Source organism: Haemaphysalis longicornis, unplaced genomic scaffold (genome assembly GCF_048455015.1).
Source record: "Haemaphysalis longicornis isolate Haplotype H1 unplaced genomic scaffold, Haemaphysalis longicornis Haplotype H1 scaffold_18, whole genome shotgun sequence".
Lineage (NCBI taxonomy): Eukaryota > Metazoa > Arthropoda > Arachnida > Ixodida > Ixodidae > Haemaphysalis > Haemaphysalis longicornis.
The window spans coordinates 1,941,917-1,968,150 of record NW_027526282.1 but is presented as its reverse complement, the minus strand read 5'-3'; the positions used below and the strand labels follow the sequence as shown (position 1 = coordinate 1,968,150).

Genomic DNA, 26,234 nt, shown 5'->3' with positions numbered 1-26,234 from the left:
ATAATTACCGATTGGTCAACCGGATAAACGATAAAAAGTGTGCTCATTTGAGCCAGTCTACGCAGTGCAAGCAAAAACGGGAGCCTGACAAATTCACTTCAGGGTCCCTTTATTACGTTGTCGAGCCGGTCACCCCTTCTACCGACCAGCGCTATCGCGGCCGTGAGCTCGTTCACATTCAGCGCCTCAAAGCTTACGTCGAACCACTCATCGTATTGTTCCCGTGAGACGCCAGGATGGCTGCTCTTTGACGAGGTGAGTGATTGTAACGAAGAGTATGAGCGCACGCCTCAGAGCAAGTAGAACTAACGTAGCGCTATCCACCTATGCGGGTATGCGGTGCATCCGTGTAGAAGACGAAGAAGCAGAAGAACGCTAGGCGTCTCGTCTCGCGGAACCCTGCTCTTGGCTCTTGCGTGTGCACGTCTCGACCGTGAATAAACCCCTCTCTAAGCGGCTACCCAGCAGTCGGCTATCTCCTTTACAATAAATATATATATATATACTAGAGAAAGGTAAAACTCACAAAGCGTGCAGAAATAGTATCAGTAAAGCGTCGAATACACAGCAATATCAACAACAAAAAGGTTTATAGCGGCAACGGGACTTCCCTTCTTTAGAGTCCAGTTACATGATTTTCTGAAACAAACATTTGAAACGCAATTCTTATGTACCTTTGCGGAAACCTGTGAGAAGCAGCGGAATGGCACTGGCTACCACCCCCAAGTTCTGGAAACAAAACATACCTTAACATAAATACTCAAGAAAGTGGTGGGGAAATAGCCCCGCCGGTAGCGTAGTGGTTATCGCACCAAACCAGTATTCTGGAGGTCGTGGGTTCGGATCCCAACCGGCGGGCATTATTCACCAATTTCTGACTAAAAAAATTCTTCCGCATTCCCCCCTTTGCTTTCTGAGTTTTTTTTTGTATGCCAAACCTCTCTCTCTCTCTCTCTCTCTCTCTCTATATATATATATATATATATATATATATATATATATATATATATATATATATATATATATATAAATATATATATGCCCTCCAGGTGGGTTCCGAACCCACGACTGCCAAACTTTATTTTCTTTCTTATATATATATATATATATATATATATATATATATATAAATAAATCTAGAGAAAGATAAACTCACAAAGCGCGCAGAAATAGTATAAGAGTCGGATACACAGCAAGAACAATAACAAACAATGTTTACTTACGTAGCGGCAACGGGACTTGCCTTCATCAGAGTAAAGTTACATGATTTTGCTGTCGCAAACATTTCGAACACATTTCTTATATAGGTTTGCATAAAACTGTGAGAAGGAGCGGAAAATGTTTCGGAAATGGAGAGTGTGCATACAGTCAAGCTACGCCTATGTTACAAAAAAAAAGAAAGAAAAAAAAGGGGGGGGGGTGCGAGAGAGAGAAAAAGGGGTCGTGTTAACAATGCAGCGTTCAAGGTTGCACCATGACGGGTCAACGTATGCCGCGCGGGCTGCAAGTTCAGACAATTTGGGAAACTGGACAACCGTGGTTTGAAAAGAAAGGGAAGAGTATACAGTAAGGTATTCAGTGGTTGGGGAGACTGGTTGGGGCGGAAGCGAAGATGGGTGTGCCCCCCGTGGATGAAGAGAATAGATAGGGGGCAGAAAAGAGCATTTCACAGAAGCTAGCAACTGAACAGAAAATAGGTAGGGTTACAAAAGGTTAAACATGAATAGATCACAAAAAGTTAAACATTCCTAAGTGGTGGTGGGAACGAGGCCTCCTTCCCCAGGACAAATGGCATTGTTGAGCCGCATTAGGCTAATAAAGCTGCTGTATTAGGAGAGTTTCTGCGAATTCTGATGGGAAACTCGAGGGTAGGAATAATGAACATAGTTATAAAAATTATGAAGCCGCTAATTTTAATCGAAGAATAAGCACCTTACTTTTCCGTAACTTTCATTATTTCCAAGTGTGGCTGACCCAAACTTGTAAATGAGATAAGATTCCCGAACCTCGCCGTCGTGGTGCGTTTTGAATGCGGATTCTAAAATCGTTGCTTTAAGATGTTCAAATGCATGCCCGGGACTGTTCACATGTCTTGACATTGGCAAATAAGGGCAGCTTTTTGCATGAGAGCGGTGATTATTGAACCGTATTCGGAAGGGCGTTTCAGTTTGGCCGATATATTGTTGCCTACAAACAGTGCACTCTAGAAGATATACGATATTAGCGGAGTCACAGTTAAAGTTACCTTTTATATTTACGTAGTAGTCTGAAGCCGTGCTGGTGGCGCGCTGTGTAGTGGTCATGTGTGGGCATACTTTACATCTGGGTTTATTGCAGGGCATGCAGCCAGTAGTTGCCGGTCGGTTGATACGAGAGTTAGTAAGAAAGTCACCTAAATTCTTATTACGCCGGTAGACAACACGTGGTGGTTCGGGGAATATGCTTTTTAAGCGGTCACTTTGCATTAGGATATTGTGATGTTTTTTAGCACGGTTGACACTCTTGGAGCGGAGGATGAGTGGGTTAAAACTAAGTTAGTTTGCTTGTTCCCGTTCGGGGCTTTTTTCTTTCAGGTATCGTTACGGTCTAATTGGTTGGCTCGCACAATAGCGTCTTCGATAACTTTTTCCAGGTATTTTTTATTCAGGAGGGCGGTCTTGAGTTCTCGACAGTTTGAGTCAAAGTCGGCTTGGTTTGAGCAAATTCTCCTAAATCGGTGGGCTTGACTGTAAGGTATTGCTGCCTTGCAGTGTCTGACATTGTTACTTCGGAAGTGCAAATACTGCCGCGTGTGTGTCGGTTTTCTATAAAATTACGTTTGAAGCCGACCTTGGAAGGTACTAACGGTGACGTCCAGAAAGTTTACACTGTGTTCCGAATAGGAATGAGCAAGGGAAATACTAGGATGGGCTAGGTTAAATGCCTCAATGAAGGTGAGTAGCTCCGCCTCACCGTGTTGCCAGATGATGAATATGTCATCAATATACCTTTTATAGTACATTGGCTTTAAATTTTGGGTGACAAGAAAGTTTGATTCGGGGTGAGCCATAAAGATATTAGCGTAGTTAGGTCCGATTCGAGTTCCCATTGACGTTCCGCTGACTTGCACGTAATGAACTCCGTCGAGCTCAAAATTGTTAAGTTCAAGAATCAGCCTAAGGAATGTTTGGAGAGCAGAAGAATCGATAGGTTTGTCGCACGATGACTGCTCATACGCAAGGGATACAGCGGCGATGCCATCTTTATGGGGGATGTTAGTATACAGTGACGGAACATCAAGGGTGACTAGAAGGCAGTTATCAGGAATTTCAATTTTTGAGGTGTCTGAGAGAAAGTCATTGGTATCCTTCATGAAGGAGGGAAAGCTGGGCGGAATGTCGCAAATGAGATTATCCACATAGCGCGAGAGGTTTTCGGTAACAGTGCCAATGCCAGAAACAATGGGGCGCCCTGGGTTGTTCACCTTGTGAATCTTTGGGAGAAGATAGAATTTACCGGCTACTGGGCTTAAGGGGATCAGGGAACGAGCCGTGGTTTCATTTATTGTTTTATTTTTAACAAGCTCAGCAAGTTTATCTTTGACAATTTTCTTATAATCTTAGTGGGATCATTGGGTAGTGATTTATAGAACGTCGATACTGATAGTTGCTTATTGGCCTCGCTAACATAGTCGGTTTTGTCAAGGATTACGATTGCGCCTCCCTTGTCGGCAGGTTTAAAGATTATGTCGGGACAGCTTGCGAGTTCCTCTAGGGCTTTCTTTTCGTTGGTGGTCATGTTGTGGTGGAAAGAAATTTGTGTTTGGTATGCTTTTCGCACGTCGCGTTGGACAGCTTTGATGTACATGCCGAGGCAACTATCACGCTGTGTGGGAGGGGTCCAGTGCTGATAGCTAGGTAGGGTTCTGCGGGCTTCTTCCGTCGCGGGGTGATCGTAGAAGTATTCTCGTAGCCTCATGTTTCTGGCGAAGTTATCTAAGTCCTTAAAAAGTTGAAATTCATCAAAACCACCAGTAGCCGGGCAAAAGTTTAGGCCCTTTGACAAGACGTTCATCTGAGCTGGGGAGAGGGTTATACTTGAAAGTTTCATTACATTCCCGGTAAGGTTTTCTTTTGTGACGGCAGGCGAGGGAAAAATATTAGTACAGGGGTTTAACTGAACTGTTTGGGGTGCAGTAGTCGAAGCATTTATTGCAGTCGTAGTGACATTATCGGTCGTATTGTCAGAGTGGGGCAGTTACTAGTGCCGGAGCTTGTTAGGTTCTTACGCGTGTGGCCAGTGTGAGAAATCTTATCTCGGGTAAACTTTCGGTCTTTTGTTCGGGATATGGCGGAGGCCGTCTTAGATTTGTAGTTGCTTAAAGGATTCCACTCTCTTTTGCTTAGTTCCTGACTAAGTAGTTCCTCTTTCTTACGGAGAGAATGGGCCGTAGTTTCGTAGTGATTGAGGATTACTTCAGTTAATTGTGAAGATGCTTTATCGATTACCTGTTTCCACTTATTCATGTTGGACGGGGAGAGTTCGGTAGTAGCAGGTTTTATTTTAATCCTAAGACCCCTGGGAGCGACCGCGGCAGTCAAGTACTGTGCAAGAGCGGAAACGTGCAATTCGGAACGTATGCGCTTTTCGGTGATTTTTCTTAGCTTTAAAAACTGTCTTAAAACAGGGAAGGAGGCCGCGTTACCTGTTTTTCTGTGTTGTAGTCAGTTGCTGCTATGCCGATTCTTTCGAAGGTTGTAAGGGCATATGGCACGGAGGGCTGGATTTTGGACCCCGTAAGGTCCGGCGGACGCGCTGCTGTTGGTTTTCGTGGGCTCGGCGGTCGCTGAAGATGCGGAGTTTGGGCGTGGCATGCTGTTGGTGCGGCTCCGGTCAGGGAGCTTCTTAGTGTCGCCGCGAGCGTTCCCTCGGGGCGTTGTGGCCGCTGCAGGTTTGCCAGTAGGGGTTGGCATGTCGCTGGCGCGACGCTCGTCCGTGGACTTCGGGGTTGGGGCGCTGGCGCTCGCCCGGGGCGCCGCGGTTGCGGTGGATCTCGGGGGCGGTGGCGGTGGGCTGCTGGCACGACACTGCTCCGGGGTCCTTACACTGGATAAAATTGGAGGCAGTGGTGGAAAGTCGCTTTCGTTTTGGCAATATAGCCGGGGCTGCAACTGGGTCGGCGGTGCATGCGGAGTCGCGCCAGGCCAGAGGATTGCAGCGCTGTTGCATGAAGCAGAGTGCACGAATGTTGCCGGCCAGCAAGACCACACCCTCGAAGCTCGGATGTAAGCCGTCCGCAGCGAGTACTCGGCAGGCTGGAAGGTTCTGAAAGCCATGATTGACGAAGCGGACAAAGCGTGAGTGGCGGCAAAATTCGCGGAGAAGTGAGTTGAAACGGCGTGCCTTTTCGTTGCAGCAGCGAGTGAAGCGAGAGATGCGGTAGTCGCGGTGGCGGTTAGCGGAGCGGGGAAGAATGAGACTGGCGTTAATAGTGGAAATGTTCGGTCGAGATTCCAGAATGAGGTCAGTCAGTGAGTGGTAGTCAGAGAAAGCATGTTCAGCGGAAGTAGAGCTGAGATCATTAGTACCAAAATGCAGAAAAACTGTAGTGGCAGAGGCAGGGATAAAGTCGATCAGTGAGCGTGCGTCAGCAATGCATGCGCCAGGCTGAGAAACAAAAGCGGGGGTTCCAGGGCAGTGGGGATCGAAGTGATGATACAGATACTTGGTCTGGGAGTCCCCGATCACAACTGTTGTGGTTTCGGTCTGCGGAAATTTCCAGATGATGCTCTTTGCTGTTTAGAATCCGCCTTCAAAACGCACCACGACCGCGAGGTTCGGGAATCTTATCTCATTTATAAGTTTGGGTCAGCCACACTTGGAATTAATGAAAGTTACGGAAAACTAACGTGCTTATCCTTTGATTAAAATTAGCGGCTTCATAATTTTTATAACTATGTTCATTATTCCTACCCTCGAGTTTCCCATCAGAATTCGCAGAAACTCTCCTAATACAGCAGCTTTATTAGCCTAATGCGGCTCAACAATGCCGTTTGTCCTGGGGAAGGAGGCCTCGTTCCCACCACCAATTAAGAATGTTTAACTCTTTGTGATCTATTCATGTTTAACCTTTTGTGACCCTACCGATTTCCTGTTCAGTTGCTAGCTTCTGTGAAATGCTCTTTTGTGCCCCCTATCTATTGTCTTCATCCGCGGGGGGCACACCCGTCTTCGCTTCCGCCCCAACCAGTCTCCCCAGCCACTAAATACCTTACTGTATACTCTTCCCTTTCTTTTCAAACCGCGGTTGTCCAGTTTCCCCCATTGTCTGAACTTGCAGCCCGCGCGGCATACGTTGACCCGTCATGGTGCAACCTTGAACGCTGCATTGTTAACACGACCCCGTTTTCTCTCTCACGATCCTACCCCCCCCCCTTTTTTTTGTAACATAGGCGTAGCCTGACTGTATGCACACTCTCCATTTCCGAAACATTTTCCGCTCCTTCTCACAGTTTTATGCAAACCTATATAAGAAATGTGTTCGAAATGTTTGCGACAGCAAAATCATGTAACTTTACTCTGATGGAGGCAAGTCCCGTTGCCGCTACGTAAGTAAACATTGTTTGTTATTGTTCTTGCTGTGTATCAGACTCTTTACTTATACTATATATATATATATATATATATATATATATATATATATATATATCGAGATCATGAGGTTCGATGGGCCAGTATAAAAATAGTTAAAGAAGTCGACTGACACGTTTCCCGTTTTTGTTGCCAACAGTTTCGGAGTTAGAAACTCCTTCTTCAGGGCTGTATTTTAATTTCTCACATTGCGCCTTTATACAAAAACTTCTGTGAGGGAGGGTTACTTCCCTCATCCCTACAGGAGAGGTCGCGGGTGAGGGGTGTTTCAAACAGTTTGAGCAAGTGAGGCATTCCGATTGGCTAGAAAGGTGGAAGGTGAGGGAAGGGGAAAGAACACGGACGAAAAGGCAGCACGAAAAACGTAACAAGAGGCACACAAGCAAATACAAGGTCAAAAACAAGAGTGAGTTGCGCGCTCCGCAAATGGTGTAACAGTAGTCAGCAGGAAAGGAAGAAGAGCAGAAAAAGAAAAGAAAGAGAAACAAAAACAAAAAAAAAAGAAAAGGGGGGGGGGGAATGAAGGGAGACGGACATAAGATGGCGGCACAGGCATAGATCTTCGATTCGGTCAAACTGCAAGGTCGCATGCTTGGCGGGCCGTGCATGCATGCGACCTTGCAGTTTGACCGAATCGAAGATCTATGCCTGTGCCGCCATCTTATGTCCGTCTCCCTTCATTCCCCCCCCCCCCTTTTCTTTTTTTTTGTTTTTTTTTGTTTTTGTTTCTCTTTCTTTTCTTTTTCTGCTCTTCTTCCTTTCCTGCTGACTACTGTTACACCATTTGCGGAGCGCGCAACTCACTCTTGTTTTTGACCTTGTATTTGCTTGTGTGCCTCTTGTTACGTTTTTCGTGCTGCCTTTTCGTCCGTGTTCTTTCCCCTTCCCTCACCTTCCACCTTTCTAGCCAATCGGAATGCCTCACTTGCTCAAACTGTTTGAAACACCCCTCACCCGCGACCTCTCCTGTAGGGATGAGGGAAGTAACCCTCCCTCACAGAAGTTTTTGTATAAAGGCGCAATGTGAGAAATTAAAATACAGCCCTGAAGAAGGAGTTTCTAACTCCGAAACTGTTGGCAACAAAAACGGGAAACGTGTCAGTCGACTTCTTTCACTATATATATATATATATATATATATATATATATATATATATATATATATATATATATATATATATATATATATATATATATATATATATATATATATATATATATATATATATATATATATATATGTATATTTATATATAAGACAGAAAATAAAGTTTGGCAGTCGTGGGTTCGGACCCCCCTGGCGGGCATTTTTTCTCCACTTTCTTTATTTCCACATTCTTTATCTCTTTCAATGACCTACCATATCCTCCCCTTTGCTTTGCGAGGTTTTCTTGACTGCCAAACTTTATTTTCTGTCTTATTTGCAACGAGCGCCTCATTTCTTATTCTGATTCGCTATATATATATATATATATATATATATATATATATATATATATATATATATATATATATATATATATATATATATATATATATATATATAAAGGTTGCAGTCGTCATTGCCAGTGCTATTCGGCTGTTTCCGAGATATATTATAGTGCCGAATGACTTGTGTTTGTCATGTTTTTTTTAATACAATGCTAAATAGGCTAAAATATAAGTCGAGAAAAAATCCGCCGTTTTTCCGGGAGCGGGAGTCGAACCCACATCTCCGCATAACGCGTGCGGTGCGTTAACCAATTACGCTACCCCGCAGCGGCTCCCCTCTCGACTTTTACCGGGGGTGTTTATATTTACAAGTGCCCTGAGGCCGGTCAACTACCGCCGCCCCTCGACTACCGCGGGAGACGTAGAACGTCTTTTTTCCAGCGGCCGCCACGTAAGACGTGGTCGGAGGTCGGGGTTAGGAATTGGCATATCCGAACTGCTGGAGCCAGAGTCCTCGTAATGCATGCAGCAGAACAGAAAGATATGGGACGAGGGACTCAGTAAGAACACATATCAAGGTTGCAATCGTCATTGCCAGTGCTATTCGGCTGTTTCCGAGATATTCGATAGTGCCGAATGACGTGTGTTTGTCATGTTTTCTTTAATACAGTGCTAAATAGGCGAAAATATAGGTCGAGAAAAAATCCGCGGTTTTTCTGGGAGCGGGAGTCGAGCCCACATCTTCGCATAACGCCTGCGGTGCGTTAACCAATTACGCTACCCCGCAGCGGCTCCCCTCTCGACTTTTACCGGGGGGGTTTATATTTACAAGTGGCCTGAGGCCGGTCAACTAGCGCGGCCCCTCGACTACCGCGGGAGACGTAGAACGTCTTTGTTCCAGCGGCCGCCACGTAAGACGTGGTCGGAGGTCGGGGTTAGCAATTGGCATATCCGAACTGCTGGAGCCAGAGTCCTCGTAATGCATGTATCAGAACTGAAAGATATGGGACGAGGGACTCAGTAAGGACACATATCAAGGTTGCAGTCGTCATTTTCAGTGCTATCGGCTGTTTCCGAGATATTTGATAGTGCCGAATGACGTGTGTTTGTCATGTTTTGTTTAATACAGTGCTAAATAGGCGAAAATATAAGTCCACAAAAAATCCGCCGTTTTTCCGGGAGCGGGAGTCGAAACCACATCTCCGCAAAACGCGTGCGGTGCGTTAACCAATTACGCTACCCCGCAGCGGCTCCCCTCTCGACTTTTACCGGAGGGGTTTATAATTACAAGTGGCCTGAGGTCGGTCAACTAGCGCCGCCCCTCGACTACCGCGGGAGACGTAGAACGTCTTTTTTCCAGCGGCCGCAACGTAAGACGTGGTCGGAGGTCGGGGTTAGCAATTGGCATATCCGATCTGCTGGAGCCAGAGTCCTCGTAATGCATGTAGCAGAACAGAAAGATATGGGACGAGGGACTCTGTAAGGACACATATCAAGGTTGCAGTCGTCATTGCCAGTGCTATTCGGCTGTTTCCGAGATATTTGATAGTGCCGAATGACGTGTGTTTTTTATGTTTTCTTTAATACAGTGCTAAATAGGCGAAAATATAAGTCCAGAAAAAATCCGCCGTTTTTCCGGGAGCGGGAGTCGAACCCACACCTCCGCATAACGCGTGCGGTGCGTTAACCAATTATGCTACCCCGCAGCGGCTCCCCTCGCGACTTTTACCGGGGGGGTTTATATTTACAAGTGCCCTGAGGCCGGTCAACTAGCGCCGCCCCTTGACTACTGCGGGAGACGTAGAACGTCTTTTTTCCAGCGGCCGCCACGTAAGACGTGGTCGGAGGTCGGGGTTAGCAATTGGCATATCCGAACTGCTGGAGCCACAGTCCTCGTAATGCATGTAGCAGAACAGGAAGATATGGGATGAGGACTCAGTAAGGACACATATCAAGGTTGCAGTCGTCATTGTCAGTGCTATTCGGCTGTTTTCGAGATATTTCATAGTGCCGAATGACGTGTTTGTCATGTTTTCTTTAATACAGTGCTAAATAGGCGAAAATATAAGTCGAGAAAAAATCCGCCGTTTTTCCGGGAGCGGGAGTCGAACCCACATCTCCGCATAACGCGTGCGGTGCGTTAACCAATTACGCTACCCCGCAGCGGCTCCCCTCTCGACTTTTACCGGGGCGGTTTATATTTGCAAGTGCCCTGAGGCCGGTCAACTAGCGCCGCCCCTCGACTACCGTGGGAGACGTAGAACGTCTTTTTTCCAGCGGCCGCCACGTAAGACGTGGTCGGAGGTCGGGGTTACCAATTGGCATATCCGAACTGCTGGAGCCAGAGTCCTCGTATTGCATGTAGCAGAACAGAAAGATATAGGACGAGGGACTGAGTAAGGACACATATCAAGGTGGCGGTCGTCATTGCCAGTGCTATTCGGCTGTTTCCGAGATATTTGATAGTGCCTAATGACGTGTGTTTGTCAGGTTTTCTTTAATACAGTGCTAAATAGGCGAAAATATAAGTCGAGAAAAAATCCGCCGTTTTTCCGGGAGCGGGAGTCGAACCCACATCTCCGCATAACGCTTGCGGTGCGTTAACCAATTACGCTACCCCGCAGTGGCTCCCCTCTCGACTTTTACCGGGGGGGTTTATATTTACAAGTGCCCTGAGGCCGGTCAACTAGCGCCGCCCCTCGACTACCGCGGGAGACGTAGATCGTCTTTTTTCCAGCGGCCGCCACGTAAGACGTGGTCGGAGGTCGGGGTTAGCAATTGGCATATCCGAATTGCGGGGGCCAGAGTCCTCGTAGTGCATGTAGCAGAACAGAAAGATATGGGACGAGGGACTCAGTAAGGACACATATCAAGGTTGCAGTTGTCATTGCCAGTGCTATTCGGCTGTTTCCGAGATATTTGATAGTGCCGAATGACGTGTGTTTGTCATGTTTTGTTTAATACAGTGCTAAATAGGCGAAAATATAAGTCCAGAAAAAATCCGCCGTTTTTCCGGGAGCGGGAGTCGAACCCACATCTCCGCATTACGCGTGCGGTGCGTTAACCAATTATGCTACCCCGCAGCGGCTCCCCTCTCGACTTTTACCAGGGGGGTTTATATTTACAAGTGCCCTGAGGCCGGTCAACTAGTGCCGCCCCTCGACTACCGCGGGAGACATAGAACGTGTTTTTTCCAGCGGCCGCCACGTAAGACGTGGTCGGAGGTCGGGGTTAGCAATTGGCATACCCGAACTGCTGGAGCCAAAGTCCTCGTAATGCATGTAGCAGAACAGAAAGATATGGGACGAGGGACTCAGTAAGGACACATATCAAGGTTGCAGTCGTCATTGCCAGTGCTCTTCGGCTGCTTTCGAGATATTTGATAGTGCCGAATGACGTGTGTTTGGCATGTTTTCTTTAATAAAGTGCTAAATAGGCGAAAATATAAGTCGAGAAAAAATCCGCCGTTTTTCCGGGAGCAGGAGTCGAACCCACATCTCCGCATAACGCGTGCGGTGCGTTAACCAATTACGCTACGCCGCAGCGGCTCCACTCTCGACTTTTACCGGGGGGGTTTATATTTACAAGTGCCCTGAGGCCGGTCAACTAGCGCCGCCCCTCGACTACCGCGGGAGACGTAGAACGTCTTTTTTCCAGCGGCCGCCACGTAAGACGTGGTCGGAGGTCGGGGTTAGCAATTGGCATATCCGAACTGCTGGAGCCAGAGTCCTCGTAATGCATGTAGCAGAACAGAAAGATATGGGACGAGGGACTCAGTAAGGACACATATCAAGGTTGCAGTCGTCATTGCCAGTGCTATTCGGCTGTTTCCGAGTCCCTCGTCCCATATCTTTCTGTCTGTCCCATATCCCATGGCTGAGTGCGACCACTCCTGGGGCATTGACCCACAACGCGAATCTTATAACAGAGGTTGTAAATTTACCCGTAGCTTGAACGCCAGCATAAAATGTTTCTGCAGATGTCTATAAACTTACTCTTTTCCGTATCCGAGTGACCAATAGGAATAGTTCCTTGTCATACCCCAAGATTTCACGGTCTCTGTTGACTGATTATATTTGTCAATATATTCTCTCAGCATCTCATTGAGACTGACGGTTTTTTCTCGTTCTGCGGAAGAGATAAAGGTAGAAAACCTTGCTTTAGACCCTACTTCTCTACAGCACAACAAAAAAATTATTACAGAACGGCTTTTTATCGTTCACCACGGAAGAACACCCCAGGAATAATTTGTAAAAATGTCTTGTCAGTTTTAAAAACAAAAGCTACCATGGACATCAAACCATACTGGCTCCAGAAAAAACACACTTGTGTCCAAAGTTTTAAAATGCGTCGCGCTTCGACGCTAACAGCAGGTTTGAGTAATGAAGCAAAAGGTTTACATTTTTACTCCGTTTTAAAGGGTAACATTAAATCGCAGTATCTTTTCCCACTGAGATGAAGTAAACGCAATAAAACATCCGTAGGCCAAGTAACCATACTTTATGTAAAAATTGAGATTTGAACAAAGAAGCCTTTCGCCGAAATATTGTTTTTGAAAATGAAATTCTTGTACGGCCGAAAGGCTGATAGCACATAGTTTATTTCCACAATGTCTTCGAAAATACCGATAAGAATTTACTGAAGGCAAATTGATTGTTTTTGTTATTCGGTGCATATTTTAAACTTTAAGGATTGTCCAGAATATGCAATATATTTGGTAAAATCTGAAAAGTCAACGACAAGTATGAAAATTCAACTAGGTTTGATTTGCAGCCAAGAAGGCAAGCAACATAGCCACGATGTATACGCCCCGAGCGCGGGCTGTAGGGGCGCCACCGAAATCCCCCTAGCGGCCCGTTTCGAAAGCAGCCGCGGGAGTCTGCGTCCAGCTCTTCACTGTTGCCGCTGGTTTTGCGGCACGTTCACAGCCGAGATTTACCGTTTGCGGGGGTTTGAGATAAATGTTTATGTGGAGCAGTCACTCTGTTCGCAAATGGGGTGTGTTTACGAGAGTTTAAATGCTTCTGACGGGATCTTAGTGTGGTATATTCGGTCTGTATAAGCGCCAGGTGTGTGTCACAGGCCAGCATAGCGGAACCGGCGTATGATGGAGCCGATTGTTGTTACACTGACCTTAATTTACTAGAAATGTCTCCGTAACCACCGCTTCCTCAGATGTTCATGATACGGGTATACACTACGATGTAATCAGTTTTGTGCGCTTACATAATCAGCGGAGCACTCATACCTGACAGCACGCCAGTTACGTTTGCCAATATTCTACCTCTGATACTGATCACCACCATTTAGAAGCCAGTCTCTGTTAATTCCGGGAATATTCAACAAAAGTACGATGAACAATGCATAATTATACTCGGGGATCCGCACACGACAGACTCATCTTTTCGTGAGGTGAGCGTCCGCAAACATTCATATCCTACATATATCGTTTTCGAGCAGCGCGGAGACGGGCTTAGTATATAATCCGCGTCTGCGAGTAAATGCTTCTTCGAACTATCGTCATATGGCACAGGGAGCCTGTACAATAAAACAGAAACGGAAATAAAAGGGCCTTATTACATGCCATACTCTTCCAACAACCCCTTTCATCGCTTGTTGAACTACCTACCCTGTATATTTACAAAAATGCGTCCGCCGTACGATCAGCTGTTCGTTGAAGTCGAAAAACAAGAGGACATTGAACGCGAGATTTGTGTGTGTGATTACTAAAACGTTCATTGCTTGATCCCTCTCCGCATTTGTACACAGCGTCCCCCTCCCTCCCCCACACCTGTTTCGCGAAACAGCAGTGCATTTCGCGTATAGTTGGTATGGTGAACCCTACCTCGCTTAAGTTTTGACGAACATCTTTAGCATGTCAGAAGTGGCACTGTTTTTTGTTTCATTTCTGTTAGAGCTTTTATGCTTCTTCCGCACTTGCACAGCATTTACTTTTCCGTGGTTTCATTAACTTGGCTTGGTTCATGCTATAAGGCGTGGGTGGGCAAATATTTAACGACGCACAGGCTTGGATAATACTTAAAATTTTCGCATGGTATATATTCCTATAAAAGGAATACGTAATTGTCCAGGATTGGGTAATCATATCCCCGAAACATATTTTTTTTCTACGTTTACAGGGTGTTGCGAAGATAATTGGAACATTTTAAAATATTTTCCTGAGCGAACCGCCGCTCGGTTCACGCTCAAACTTGCCACGAAGGTCGCAGTTTGTGGTCTATATTGTTTGATATGGGGAACAACGATGGTACTTACCTGTGTATTCTGGAAATAAATGAAAATGATTTTCGCCTATTGAAAAATGGCTGCTGATTTGGACGAGCGAGCCAGGGCAAGTTGATCTTGGAACGACGGAACCACCTTGGGTATGCAGAGCGAAACGCACGTTTGGGATTCACGGTAGGAAGGAGCCAAACGGTGCTGCAGACAATCAGAAAATGCACCCAAGAATGAGCTAGAAAATGATCAGAAAACCCTGTTTTCGGGCTCGCACGTACAAATCAGCAGCCATTTTCCCATAGGCGAAAATAGTTTTTATTTATTTTCAGAATAAACAGGTAAGTACCGTCGTTGTTCCCGGTACAAACAAAATAAACCACAAAATGCGACCTTCGTGTGAATTTTGAACGCGAACAGAGGGGCGGTTCACTTGAGGAAAAAAATTTAAAATGTTGCAATAATTGTCGGAACACCTTGTATATTCGAAACGAAGCAGCTTTCGTTGTCCACGCTGGAAAATGAAGTTAACCTCTCACTGCGCCAGTATCAGGTCTAAACGAGGCAAAAGTAGAATTCATTTGTGCTTGACGTAACTGGAGGTGACGGTGGTGATATGCTGCTACCGTCGCCGACGCCTTGAAGAGCGGCGACGAAGTGCGCAAAACCGCGTCCCCGGGTAACTCTTGCAGGTGATCGCGTACTGTACGAAGACGCAGCTGCTTTTTAAGTGACCTGTAATGATTGCAGCCCTGATGAACCCGTCTTGACGATGACCCCCCTCCCTTCTCGTGGCCTTGTTGGATCTCCCCATCCGGTGGCGGAATGTTGGGGCGGCCTCCGCCGACGCCGGCCAGTCGCAACCCTTTGTTGGGCCTCGCCGGCGGCTTCTACGCGGCGTCAGGGGAGGCTTTCCTTTCATCCTGACCTTCGGGGACGGCCAGGGGGGGAGCGGAGGTCAAAATCCTTATTGGCATGTGCGCTGCTGTGGGGGAGGCGGCACTGCACGCGCCCTGCTAGCGCGTGCTTCGACGAGTTTGTCGAGAGCTGCGACTGCAAGCGGTCGCACGAAGACTCGCTCCCGTGGCGGTTTCTGGGCGCCGGAACCCCACGCATCTTTCCAGCCAGCCGTGCGGCGGTTTGGCACCTTTTTGGCCTCCGGGCACCCACGTGGGATCGTGCCGCGATACCCCCTTGCGCGCTGCGGCGCCTTTTAATTTTAATCCAGTTTTCCTTGTCTTATGGTATGCTTTGTCGTCTCTTGTAAATACGTGTAAATAGACTTCTTTTTCTTCATCACTTACTGGCCTCGTCTCGTCATCGGGTCCTTCACCACCCTCCACGACGACACCACTCACCTTCTACGAACCAAACTTTACTGGCGCAGCCCGACAGCGTCGTGGACGTTACCTGTGGTTCAGTTAACGAAGTGGGGACTTAGTGCGGGCCGAGAGGCATCTTCGACAGTAGGAGAGAAGGGAAGTCGACAACACGCAAAGACAAAGACGAAGCAGGGCGGCTGCGAGCCGCCTAGAAGACAACGTACGGATGGATTAGTTTTCCTGCCGGGAAGACTACACTTCAGGACCTTCCGATCCCCGCGAGAGATGAGTGGGACTGACGTGCGTGGTGCAACGGGACGGCCGGATCATCGACGGTGAGTGGTCCGTCTCTGCACCTTTTCTTTTTTTTGGTGGGATAGCCTCATTGCCAGAGCCCAGCATGGCTAGGGACAAAGTGCTCGAAGCAGAACGCGCAAAAACGCGAGAGCTCGAGCGGCTGGTAAGGTTGGCCGAAACCGAATACCGGGCGCGTCCGGGAAATAATGACGTATTACTGCCGTGCTGTAGTTGCGGGCAAATGACGCATTCGTCCGCCGACTGCCGCCGTTATCGTTACCTCGATCGTGAACGTGATCCATCCCCGCAGAGGGAACAGTGGGTTGAGGTGGTGGTTTCGGAGCCGGGAGAAAGACCTCGTGTGGTCACTGCGGCGGTGTCTGGCATCTCCAAAAAACGACCACGCAAGGTGGGCGGCGGGCTAGTGGGGCCGAGAGTCACCGCTATGCCGTTCAAACTGAGTCTCGACACCGTCAAGGCATTTGCGGTGTTAAGAAAGATCATCACCCCTGATCAGCTGAACAGGTCAGCTAAACCTGACTCGCTGGCAGAAGCTTCCCATGAAGGGGTGACTGCGGACCTCGCTATTCTTCCGGCGCCAAAGCCTATGGCCGTTGGCACCGGGGCTATACAGCTAGGGGCAGCGGAGTCGGCCCTTCAGGCGAGAGGTACGACAGGTACACTCGTCTCGACGGCACGCACCGTGGAAGGGGTGGTCTACTTTCTAGGAAAAGCAGATTAGCCGGGCAAATGGAAGGCGTCTCCGCTGATGCTGATCGCTGAGGCGGGCGGTCAGATTGCCAATGTTTACTTGGTTTCAACAAAAGGTCTGCCGTACCGTGACCAGGCCGGCCAAAACCTTTTGCTGGTGGAAGACGCTCCCGCGGACATTTGCGGGGCGGAAATACGGCAGGCACAATGGCGGGAGCCAGAGGGCTGACGCAAAGGGGTGTTGCCTTGACGGGCAACATGGACTCGTACAGAACTGAGCCGCTGTCCGCACAGGCCGATACGCGCCCACAGCAGTGTCCGCCAGGGCTCACTTGCGTTGACAATTCGCCAAAGGGCTCGGACAACGGCTCGAACGTTGCGCTCGACGGGCTGTTGGGGCCTTCCAAGTTTGGGTGCAGCTCCGAAGCGCCGAACGGGGAGAACCCGCTGCTTGCGGGCGCCGCGAATCAGCAGCGGTCACAGGGAAGAAGAGGGGCTGGCGCAAATGCGGCGGAGAACAATTTGGCTTGCGCTGGAGGGAACATGGTCAACCGCGGACAGGAAAAGAGAACCGGCTTAAAGCCTCGGATACTGGTCATGTACGTGGCTCTGGCATTGTGGACTTCCCGCACGGGTTGCAGAGGCGGGTCACTTGGCGCCTCGTCGAACGCTAAATATCGCTGTTGGCGCAACAACCAAGGTGTGGACTCTCACCTCGAAGCAGCGCCCGATTAAGTGAGTGTTACGGGCGAAAGGGAGGAGGAACTGTGGTGAACTGATTGAACGCTCGTGTGCGGTTCATTACGCTGCTGTTTCTTTTTTTTTTCTTCTCTGTGCTTGGGGCGGAAAGTATCGGTCCACCCTGTGTTTTGCTGCTTCGGTTTACGATTGCGCTGCTCATTTTGCTGCCGTTTTCTCTTGTTCTTTCCCTTGTTGTCGCGAGTCAGTCTTAATTTTGTCTTTGTCGTTGTATCCCGTACGCGGGTATTCTTCTGGTTTGCATGATGTGCCCCGGGCGTGTTATGCAGCATTTGTTTTGCTCTTCGTGTAGCCTTTCACTTTGTGCTTTGCTGGCATGCGGAAATCGCGCTTGCATGCATGGAGCCCTCAAGGGATATTCTTCGCGTTTTGTTTGTTTTTGTTTGGGTTATCCGCGCTGTAATCACTTTGATTTGGAGCCTGTAGTAGTTCAAGCAGTCCTGACACAGGCTTTTGATAGGGGAGCTGTAATGATTGCAGCGCTGATGAACCCGTCTTGACGATGACCCCCCTCCCTTCTCGTGGCCTTGTTGGATCTCCCCATCCGGTGGCGGAATGTTGGGGCGGCCTCCGCCGACGCCGGCCAGTCGCAACCCTTTGTTGGGCCTCGCCGGCGGCTTCCACGCGGCGTCGGGGGAGGCTCTCCTTTCATCCTGACCTTCGGGGACGGCCAGGGGGGAGCGGAGGTGAAAATCCTTATTGGCATGTGTGGTGCTGTGGGGGAGGCGGCACTGCTCGCGCCCTGCTAGCGCGTGCTTCGACGAGTTTGTCGAGAGCTGCGACTGCAAGCGGTCGCACGAAGACTCGCTCCCGTGGCGGTTTCTGGGCGCCGGAACCCCACGCATCTTTCCAGCCAACCGTGCGGCGGTTTGGCACCTTTTTGGCCTCCGGGCCCCCACGAGGGATCGTGCCGCGATACCCCCCTTGCGCGCTGCGGCGCCTTTTAATTTTAATCCAGTTTTCCTTGTCTTATGTTATGCTTTGTCGTCTCTTGTAAATACGTGTAAATAGACTTCTTTTTCTTCATCACTTACTGGCCTCGTCTCGTCATCGGGTCCTTCACCACCCTCCACGACGACACCACTCACCTTCTACGAACCAAACTTTACTTGACCTAAACCTACTCTTTGCTTATCGACGTCATCAGAACAAGTTTTTTTAGGGCGCGGAAATGCGAGAAGAAGCAAAACAGATCCAAAACACTGCACGAGCCCCTATCAGCCACGCAGCGCAAGTCCCGTCAACGCCACGGAGAAGCGGCGGTGGGCGGCGGAGCGATCGCGGAGCTCGAGGCGTATAGTGCGAGCGAAACGTGACAGACTAGAGCTAAAAATTGAGAATCCAAGCAAAATATTAAGGAGTTTATGAAGGAGTCGATAGGTTTAAGGAGTATGAAAACAGGTATGGATGACTCATGTAATTCAAGGAAATGCGCCCATCTCCGGAATCGCAGATCAGTGGGATTAGCAGAATCAACAAAGGTCGAGTTACTGATTCGGTGGCTTATAAATGTGATTTTTTCGTTTGAATGAGCAGTTGGTTCTTGATGAATGCGGTATTTTGCCATTAAAATCGTTATTCTAACCCGTCAGCTAATAGCAAAAGCTGAGATGAAGAAATGGACCCAAAAAAATTATAGCTTTTCGTAACTCAATTTTCGAAAGAGGTTGTGAATGCGGCAAACGTGTAGACTTGCGCGTGAAGAGCCAATCACGAGCGCTACGTAGGTGATGCCTCTCTTATCTGCGTTAGGAGGCAGAAGCGAACCAAGGGCAGTAATTTCCAACCGTGGAAACCACTGCCTATTGATTGGCTACCGTCAGGAACGTAACAAAATGCTTAGTAGTGTACCCTAGGTAAGGTGGTTTTTTTGGTTTGAGTTATTCCTAGGTTATAAAAGCTCTTATGCATTATTACCAAGACATCCCTGCCAAGGAAGAGAATTGTAATGTTTGGATAAGCTAATGTCTTTGTGTGCACAAGCAACCTTCATTCGGTACTCAAATGGAATTGCCATTATACCACACTTGCCTTTGTTGCTCTTTTATTTTTTTTTCAGATTTGGTGGCTCTTGATGCAGAAGTTACACTCATCAGCTAAATGCGGTTTTCACGCTCCCTCATCAGCATTTTTAAACAGTCAGGGCATTGTTACTTTTTGTGATAGTTATGCTCGCGATATTGAGAAAATGCAGTTTTAATCGTTTGTGTTTCAGCAAACAACTAGATAATGTTCCTCATAAAAGCTTAGTGGTCAATTTTGTCAAGAAGAAAAACTGATTTAGCTGCACAACCACTGCTGAAATAAGTCGGAGAGCTTCAGCATACTAGGTAGCGTACGCTACACTAGCTGTGGCATGTACCTTTGCCCTACGAAGCATTTGTGGTCTCGTTGTGAGCGGTAAGCTGACGCTTCTGGCAGGCTAGCCTAGTACTCTTGCTTTGTTCTCGCCGCTAGCTGGGTCTTTGTGCAGCACTTGCAACTTCAACGGCCGCAGTCAAATTACCACTGATGAAATATTGAAAGTGTACTCATTTGCACCTATGTTAGCCACAAGAACATATTAGGTTCCCTTTATTGAATGCTAAGGATGGTTAAAGGCCAATTATGAAATACCGCGAAATGTTTTGCGTTGCAACAAGGAAAGCGGAAAAAAATTAGGCAGAATGAAAAGAAGGAAAAATATTTGGTGCGAACAACCTTCTGGCTACTTGATTTCGCTTGGTAATGCAGTAACTGTTCATTACAATACACAACCGAGGTTATTCAACAACTGTTTTATTAATTCAAAGTGAAGCTCAGCTCAGCTAAGCTAAGCTCTGGCGTCTTACGAAAAATTAATTCAATGGCCTTTATAATTTCAAAGAAAGACAAAACTGGGTGCACTGCATGGTTAAAAAAGGTATAATCATCATCAAATTTTAAATAAAAAACGACAAATCCGATGTGGTGATTAGATAACATTATAAGGGCTTCTAACCACTTGACCACTTTCGCCTGCTTTATTGGGCTGAAAAACACAACGCATGCAGAAACAGCTTGTCGACAAATTCGCCTTGCTGGGCAAAGTTTCTGCCGTATTTGAGATATCCTCGTAGTAATATTGCTTGTTTCTAATGCACCAATCTTGCCGAATAGTGCCGTCTTGCTAACCCTGCAAGCATGGTTGCCACATCCCGTTTATTTATTCTAACGAAAGCTCTCCCGCATGCCTAGTCTAATCGAGACAGAGAAGGTAGCCATTATTGCAATGAGATTCACCGCAAGAATGACACTAGTTTTATGTAACCGTGGAACCGAAATGCTTTGGTAGACTTTCAGCAAGAGCAGTCGATTATCACTATGAAAAAGGAATGCGAACAAAAGCTGACAGGCGGGTGTTATCTGACAATCCGAGTACATAAACAAGCCAAGTTTCTGTTTTTGCATCTTATTGCTGTTAGATGTGAACGATACCGAGTGCGGGTAGTATCCTCCAACCAGCCAAAATGTGTTTGCCATATTTCGAAGTAATACAAAAACAGCGGCAAGCTTTGTTGCTACTGTGGTTTATCACAGTAGTTGTGGTCGCGGCGACTGTTACTCCAGCTATCCGAATCGAGTGGACTACACTCATTCCAACCTCATTTTCCTCAAACGGTACCGGACAATCCTTTTTGTTAGTTAGAGTAGATGGTAGCCAGGTGTATCTTCTTACAACTTCAGGATTTTCGAAGTTAAAAGCTTATAAAGCAGTGGTTTCTGGCCGATACATGCTTTGCACAGAAGGGCTCCCGCTGCTGGAAAGCGTGTTTAGCATCGTGACCAGCAGAAGACTGAAATGCCTTACACGCATGTGCAAGGGTGTCACGGTAGTGGATAACTGCATTTACGCGTACGCTACCTGCTACGCTAGCACTCTATTGTGAATGAATGCTGTGGCACTAATTAACGTCCCCTAAAAACTTTTAAAAAGGTCACTGAAGGTGACCTTTCTAGACGGGAGGTGTAGTTGTAGGCTAGACAGAACAAACCAAACGCTGAACAAGACCAGTCCTTCCAACGATTACGAATTTTGCAAATTTTATGATGCATATATCAGTAGGTATGGCGCTAAAGAAATGTCAATTTTGTGCTTGGGATTTGCTATTGGTTGGTTCCTTTTGCAAGGCTGGCTGGCTTTAGCCTGCCTATATAAGTCTATGTTCCCTTGCCATTTTATCCTGAAGCACCGTGGGCCAGCTGGGGCAGTGAGGGCGACTCAGAAATTACAGAAAAGTGGTGAAAAGAGCTGCCAAATTGCGCAGGTATTCAAAGCAAACATGTTCAAAAAAGGTGCAGTTCTCCTTTTTGCCATATATAGGCGGGCATTTGGAGCTGGCGAAGAGGTCCGAAAATTTACCACAGCTTGCATCGTTCCGGAAAGCAACACAAAAGGAGTATTAGAAGAAATATGCTTCATGAAGCAAAATAGAGAAATCATAAAAGTACATCAGTCCAGCTGTATTGTAAAAATATCCGTAAAGAGAATAGGCTAGGGCCATTTGGTGTGTGATTTTCAAACGAAAAACTTAGCACCAACAAGATGAAGGAAGTTGAGACACCACGCGGCCCAGAGCCAGCTAAAAAATTATTGGAACAATAATGCCAAAACACACAGAAGGAATACGACAGAAGGAATTAAAATATTACAGGTTTAAGTGGTCTTTCCCAAAATTTTCAAGGTCGTGAAACAAGCGCATTGGCCACAAAAATACTCAAAGTACAACACCCGTCTCAAGCAGGGCTGAAGCATTGTGCTCAAAAATGCTGGAAGAAACACCTTCTTTTTTACTATCACAAAATTACTTGGTAGGAGGAAAACACTGCGCTTTTCATTGAAAGTCTTTTGGGCCCTGAAAGCGTTGGCGTAGCCTACAAAGTTTTGATAACGTCTACGTAATGTTCCATCTCGGTGAACGCATAAAGTCTTAAAAAACTCTACTACGCGTAGAGTATTGAGTTTGTGAAAAGCCACAAAAACTTCCGGCACATTCAGCAATGCAACACAATGGCCGATGCAGGGTTTTCAAAAGTACTCGTGCTGTTTAAATGGTTAGTAATGCCCCGCCCTCTTTGTAATGTAAGGCCAGCCACAGAAAACTTTTATTCCGTACACTTCAGTGACATTGCTCTCGGTCATTACACTATGTCATACGCCGCCAGACGTATATAGTGCAGAAAAAAACAACACACACCAACATGCGCAGCCTATAAACCTCAATCGAGACTCGGGGAGCATACGGAATAATTGCGGTTTTACGACGGGTCTCTATGGTTGGACATTTACTATATAAACTATTGCGAAACTCAATGAGCCGCACTTTTGCAAGATAGTCAAGTAGCCCATTGGGATAGGCGTCATGTGCTGCCCAGGCGGCGCCACAAGAAATGAGGCCTTGGTTAGTACCTGCCTTCGCGTTTCCCATACGTTTCTACTGCTCAGCAACGGTCATGAGAGCGCCGCGTTCTGTATTTTTGTGTCAGGGTTCTCCATCCCACCACCACTGTCATTATGATATTGGGCACTCCATCTGACCGACAACAATAATTTGCCACGCAAATTGCTTTGTTGCGTCGAAGAAACTGCAGGTGGGTGACGGAGCTCTCGCACTTGACATGGCCCCAATGGTCATATTACAGAAGTAGTTTGAGCCGAGTGCTTTTTCCTTAATGCAGTACGTTTTATGACGTACAGATTTTGACTACTGTCTTGCGATTGATTGATTGTGGGGTTTAACGCGCCGACGCAACGCAGGCGATGAGGCGCGCCGTAGTGGATGGCTCCGTAATAATTTTGACCACCTGGGGATCTTTAACGTGCGCCGAAATCTCGTATACACGGGCGTTTTCGCTTTTAGCCTCCATGAGAAAAGCGGCCGCCGCGTCCGGGAAACGAACCCGCTACCTTGTGCTCAGCAGTGCAACGCCTTAGCCACTGAGCCACCGCGGCGGGTTTCTCGACTGATTCATAGTGAACTGTGAATTCTCGGAAGTCTTTTTTGATTGGCTTTACATTTTGCCCACGTGCTTCCGGTTGACAAAGCGTTGTGTGTGTTGTCGTAACTTTGACGTTTCGTGACGTTTAAAGGCACCAGTTTAAAAGTTTTTCTTATTTGTCTTTACTAGAAGTGCATAATGCTTTGCCGGCCACGAAGAACTAGACAAAATGCAGCGGATATGACAGCGTAGCCTGTCGTTGCTATTCAACAGTAATATGGTTTTGTATGTCGTGCACTCTCTGTGATTGGCTCAGAAGGGGAGACGTAATTTAAAGAGCTGGCTGAAACAATCACGTCCCACATTGGAACATTCAGCCCCTGCAAAAGTGACATAATGTTACGTAACAGCTAGAAATGGCGGCTGCTGTCGCCGTGAAACAGGGCAAGAAATTTCAGCGACCTTCGGCGCCGTGAAAACCTTGCGAATTTGCAGCAGACGCAGTTTCGCATGATGCGAGGTTAGAGCTTTTTTTCCACAGAAAGAAAATTTGTTTTGACTGTTTCCAAGTAAGCTATAACAGAGAAAACAAACAAAGTGCCGTAATGTACTTTTATTTTTGCCGTAATGTGCTTTTATTTTATATTTTTAACAGCGGAGCTGGTGTTAGAGGCCGTACGTTTAGGTTTAGTGCGCGCCGAAAACTCCCCGCGAGGAACGATATCGCGAAGGCGTCGGGCAGATGTCGCAATGTCCACTCCACAACAAAAAGACACGCGATAGCGGCCGCCGCAACACTCGAGAGGAGCGTGCGCATGCTCTCAGGATCGTAGGCGAGTCCTTCACGCGGGAGCTCGCTTCGTCATGCGCATGCACTCGGTATCCTACAAGATACCTCGCGCGCAGCGTCGTCGCAGTTTTTGGCATCACTCGGCCGCTGATACATGGCACGGCCGAGAAAGAGGCCGTGATCCAAGAGGCAGGGGGTGGTCCTGAAACTAAGTGTCCATCAATTCTCACCTAAAACAGCTTCACGATTCAAATCTTGCGTACGAGTGCAAGCTTCCCTGGATTTTTTTTATTTTACAAAGGGATCCCAATGCGTGACATTTGTCCACACTCCTCCTTGTGAGCTCCTCGGTCACATGGTCGAACTCAAGAGACAATAAGCAATGAAAAGTGACTGTTTCATGCATGCGCTGATTGAAGTCGAGTTTGAAGAATGAGTGAATCGAAATCATCGGTACGCGCCGCGGTTATCAGGCGTAGCGCTTCGCTGCCCGTGTGTGTCATACAAGTGATGGTTTCGACCGGCTTTCTCTTTGATAACGACATGACCTTTTAACATGGCAGCAGACGATAGCGTGACGGCGGTGGCGGCCAGGAAGGGATAACGCAACGAAGCTTGCATTGAAGGGAGAGAGTTGCTTTGATGAGAGAGAAAGTTCACTCAGCCGATAACTGCTCTCGGGTTGAGGGCACCTCAATCAAAACTGAGGCCCAAATTTTAAAACATTCCTTACCTTACTAAGGTCGCCTTAGAACTCGCAAGGAGGCCTTAGTTCAATTTTGGAACGTTCCCTACTGAGGCTTCCCTACGAAACGCTCCCTTGATGTCTCCTTACTGCAAGGTCGCTCGCGGGCTACCTTGATGCGACCTTACCCCGCTCTTTCAACTGGACGCACACTTCTCCGCAGCACTTGGCACACGCCTCGTTAAGGCGCGTTCCCACTAGGCCGACACGACGGCGACGACGACGCGACGGCGACGCCGACGAGTCGCCAAACCATCGGCCAACTGCCGAGTAGACCGACCGCGCCGGGTTGACCGAGTTGACCGACGCGTCCGGCGACCGGTCGCCGGACGCGTCGTCGGGAATCGACCGAGAAGCGAAAACTGCTCCCCGACAACATTCGTGCCGCAATGAATGCGGCTCTATTTTGATAGTTTCTGGAGTGTAATAAACTCAGTAACGTCCACGAAGCCCATACAACTCAACACTAGCGCTAATGCAATCCGTATTTTGGCGTTCGAGGCTTCGGCCGTGCTCTTCGGCGACGCCGCTACCCCGGAGCTGCAACCTGCAAATGCGTGTGCGATCGGCTCGCCTGTAGAAAATGTAAGGTCAGTTTCGTGCAGAAGAAGAGTTACGTAGGGTAATTTGGGTAATAAGGCATCAACATCGGCCAAGGTTTTTCATGTGAAACGTAAAACCAAAGTACAGCAAGCACTATCCCCGCAGTGGGAAATCGCAGTCGCAGCCGGCAGCCGTGGACACACATTATTGCGAGCGCTTTCGCGAAGCAGGGGAGTTGATGGCGATAAGCTATTGTGGGGGCTTCGGGGAACGTTGCTGTGCAAGCGCTATTTAAGAAATTTCAGTTTACCAGCCAGGAATTGTGTAAACCAGCTAGTAAACACCGACGTATGACACGGAAGGATGGGCCTCCATCTATTACCCAGGCTATTTCGCTACGAAGCACGATTTGGGCAGTGGCGCAGTGCTCTCGCGCGTCGCGCCCGTGCGCTGAAGTTCGGGGTTCAATTCCCGGCGGGGTGAGTTTTTTTTTTTTTTTGCGCGTGTGTGTGTGTGAGCGGTTGTTTAGAGGGTATGGTTTGCGCATCCAATTTGGGAATCGCGTGATTTTGAGAAGCAACCTCGTCAACGTTTCGCAGCCCACAGTCAGCAATGGGCTCTGGGTAGTTACGCAGGCGGTGTGCTTGCGCCTGTTCCCAAAGTACGTCGGCTACCAAACGCAACAAAGAGGAAACGCTTATGACGCGGAGTTGTTTTACATCACGCGGGCACACGTTGGGCATGCTGTTGTATTCGTCGCAAAGTCGCTTCCACACTTTAGGTTTCGCGTGCAGCGACATGGCGTTGCTCT

General features: G+C 47.7%; 1 protein-coding gene across 1 annotated transcript in view; it reads right to left on the bottom strand.

The window, feature by feature from the left end:
* The window catches only part of LOC144166537 (uncharacterized), a 127,214-nt gene that overhangs the window by 42,015 nt on the left and 58,965 nt on the right, over positions 1–26,234 (bottom strand). The window contains exon 4 of the mRNA XM_077696038.1: positions 12,057–12,189. Coding sequence (XP_077552164.1) covers positions 12,057–12,189 — 133 coding nt within the window. The remainder of the gene's footprint in view (positions 1–12,056; positions 12,190–26,234) is intronic.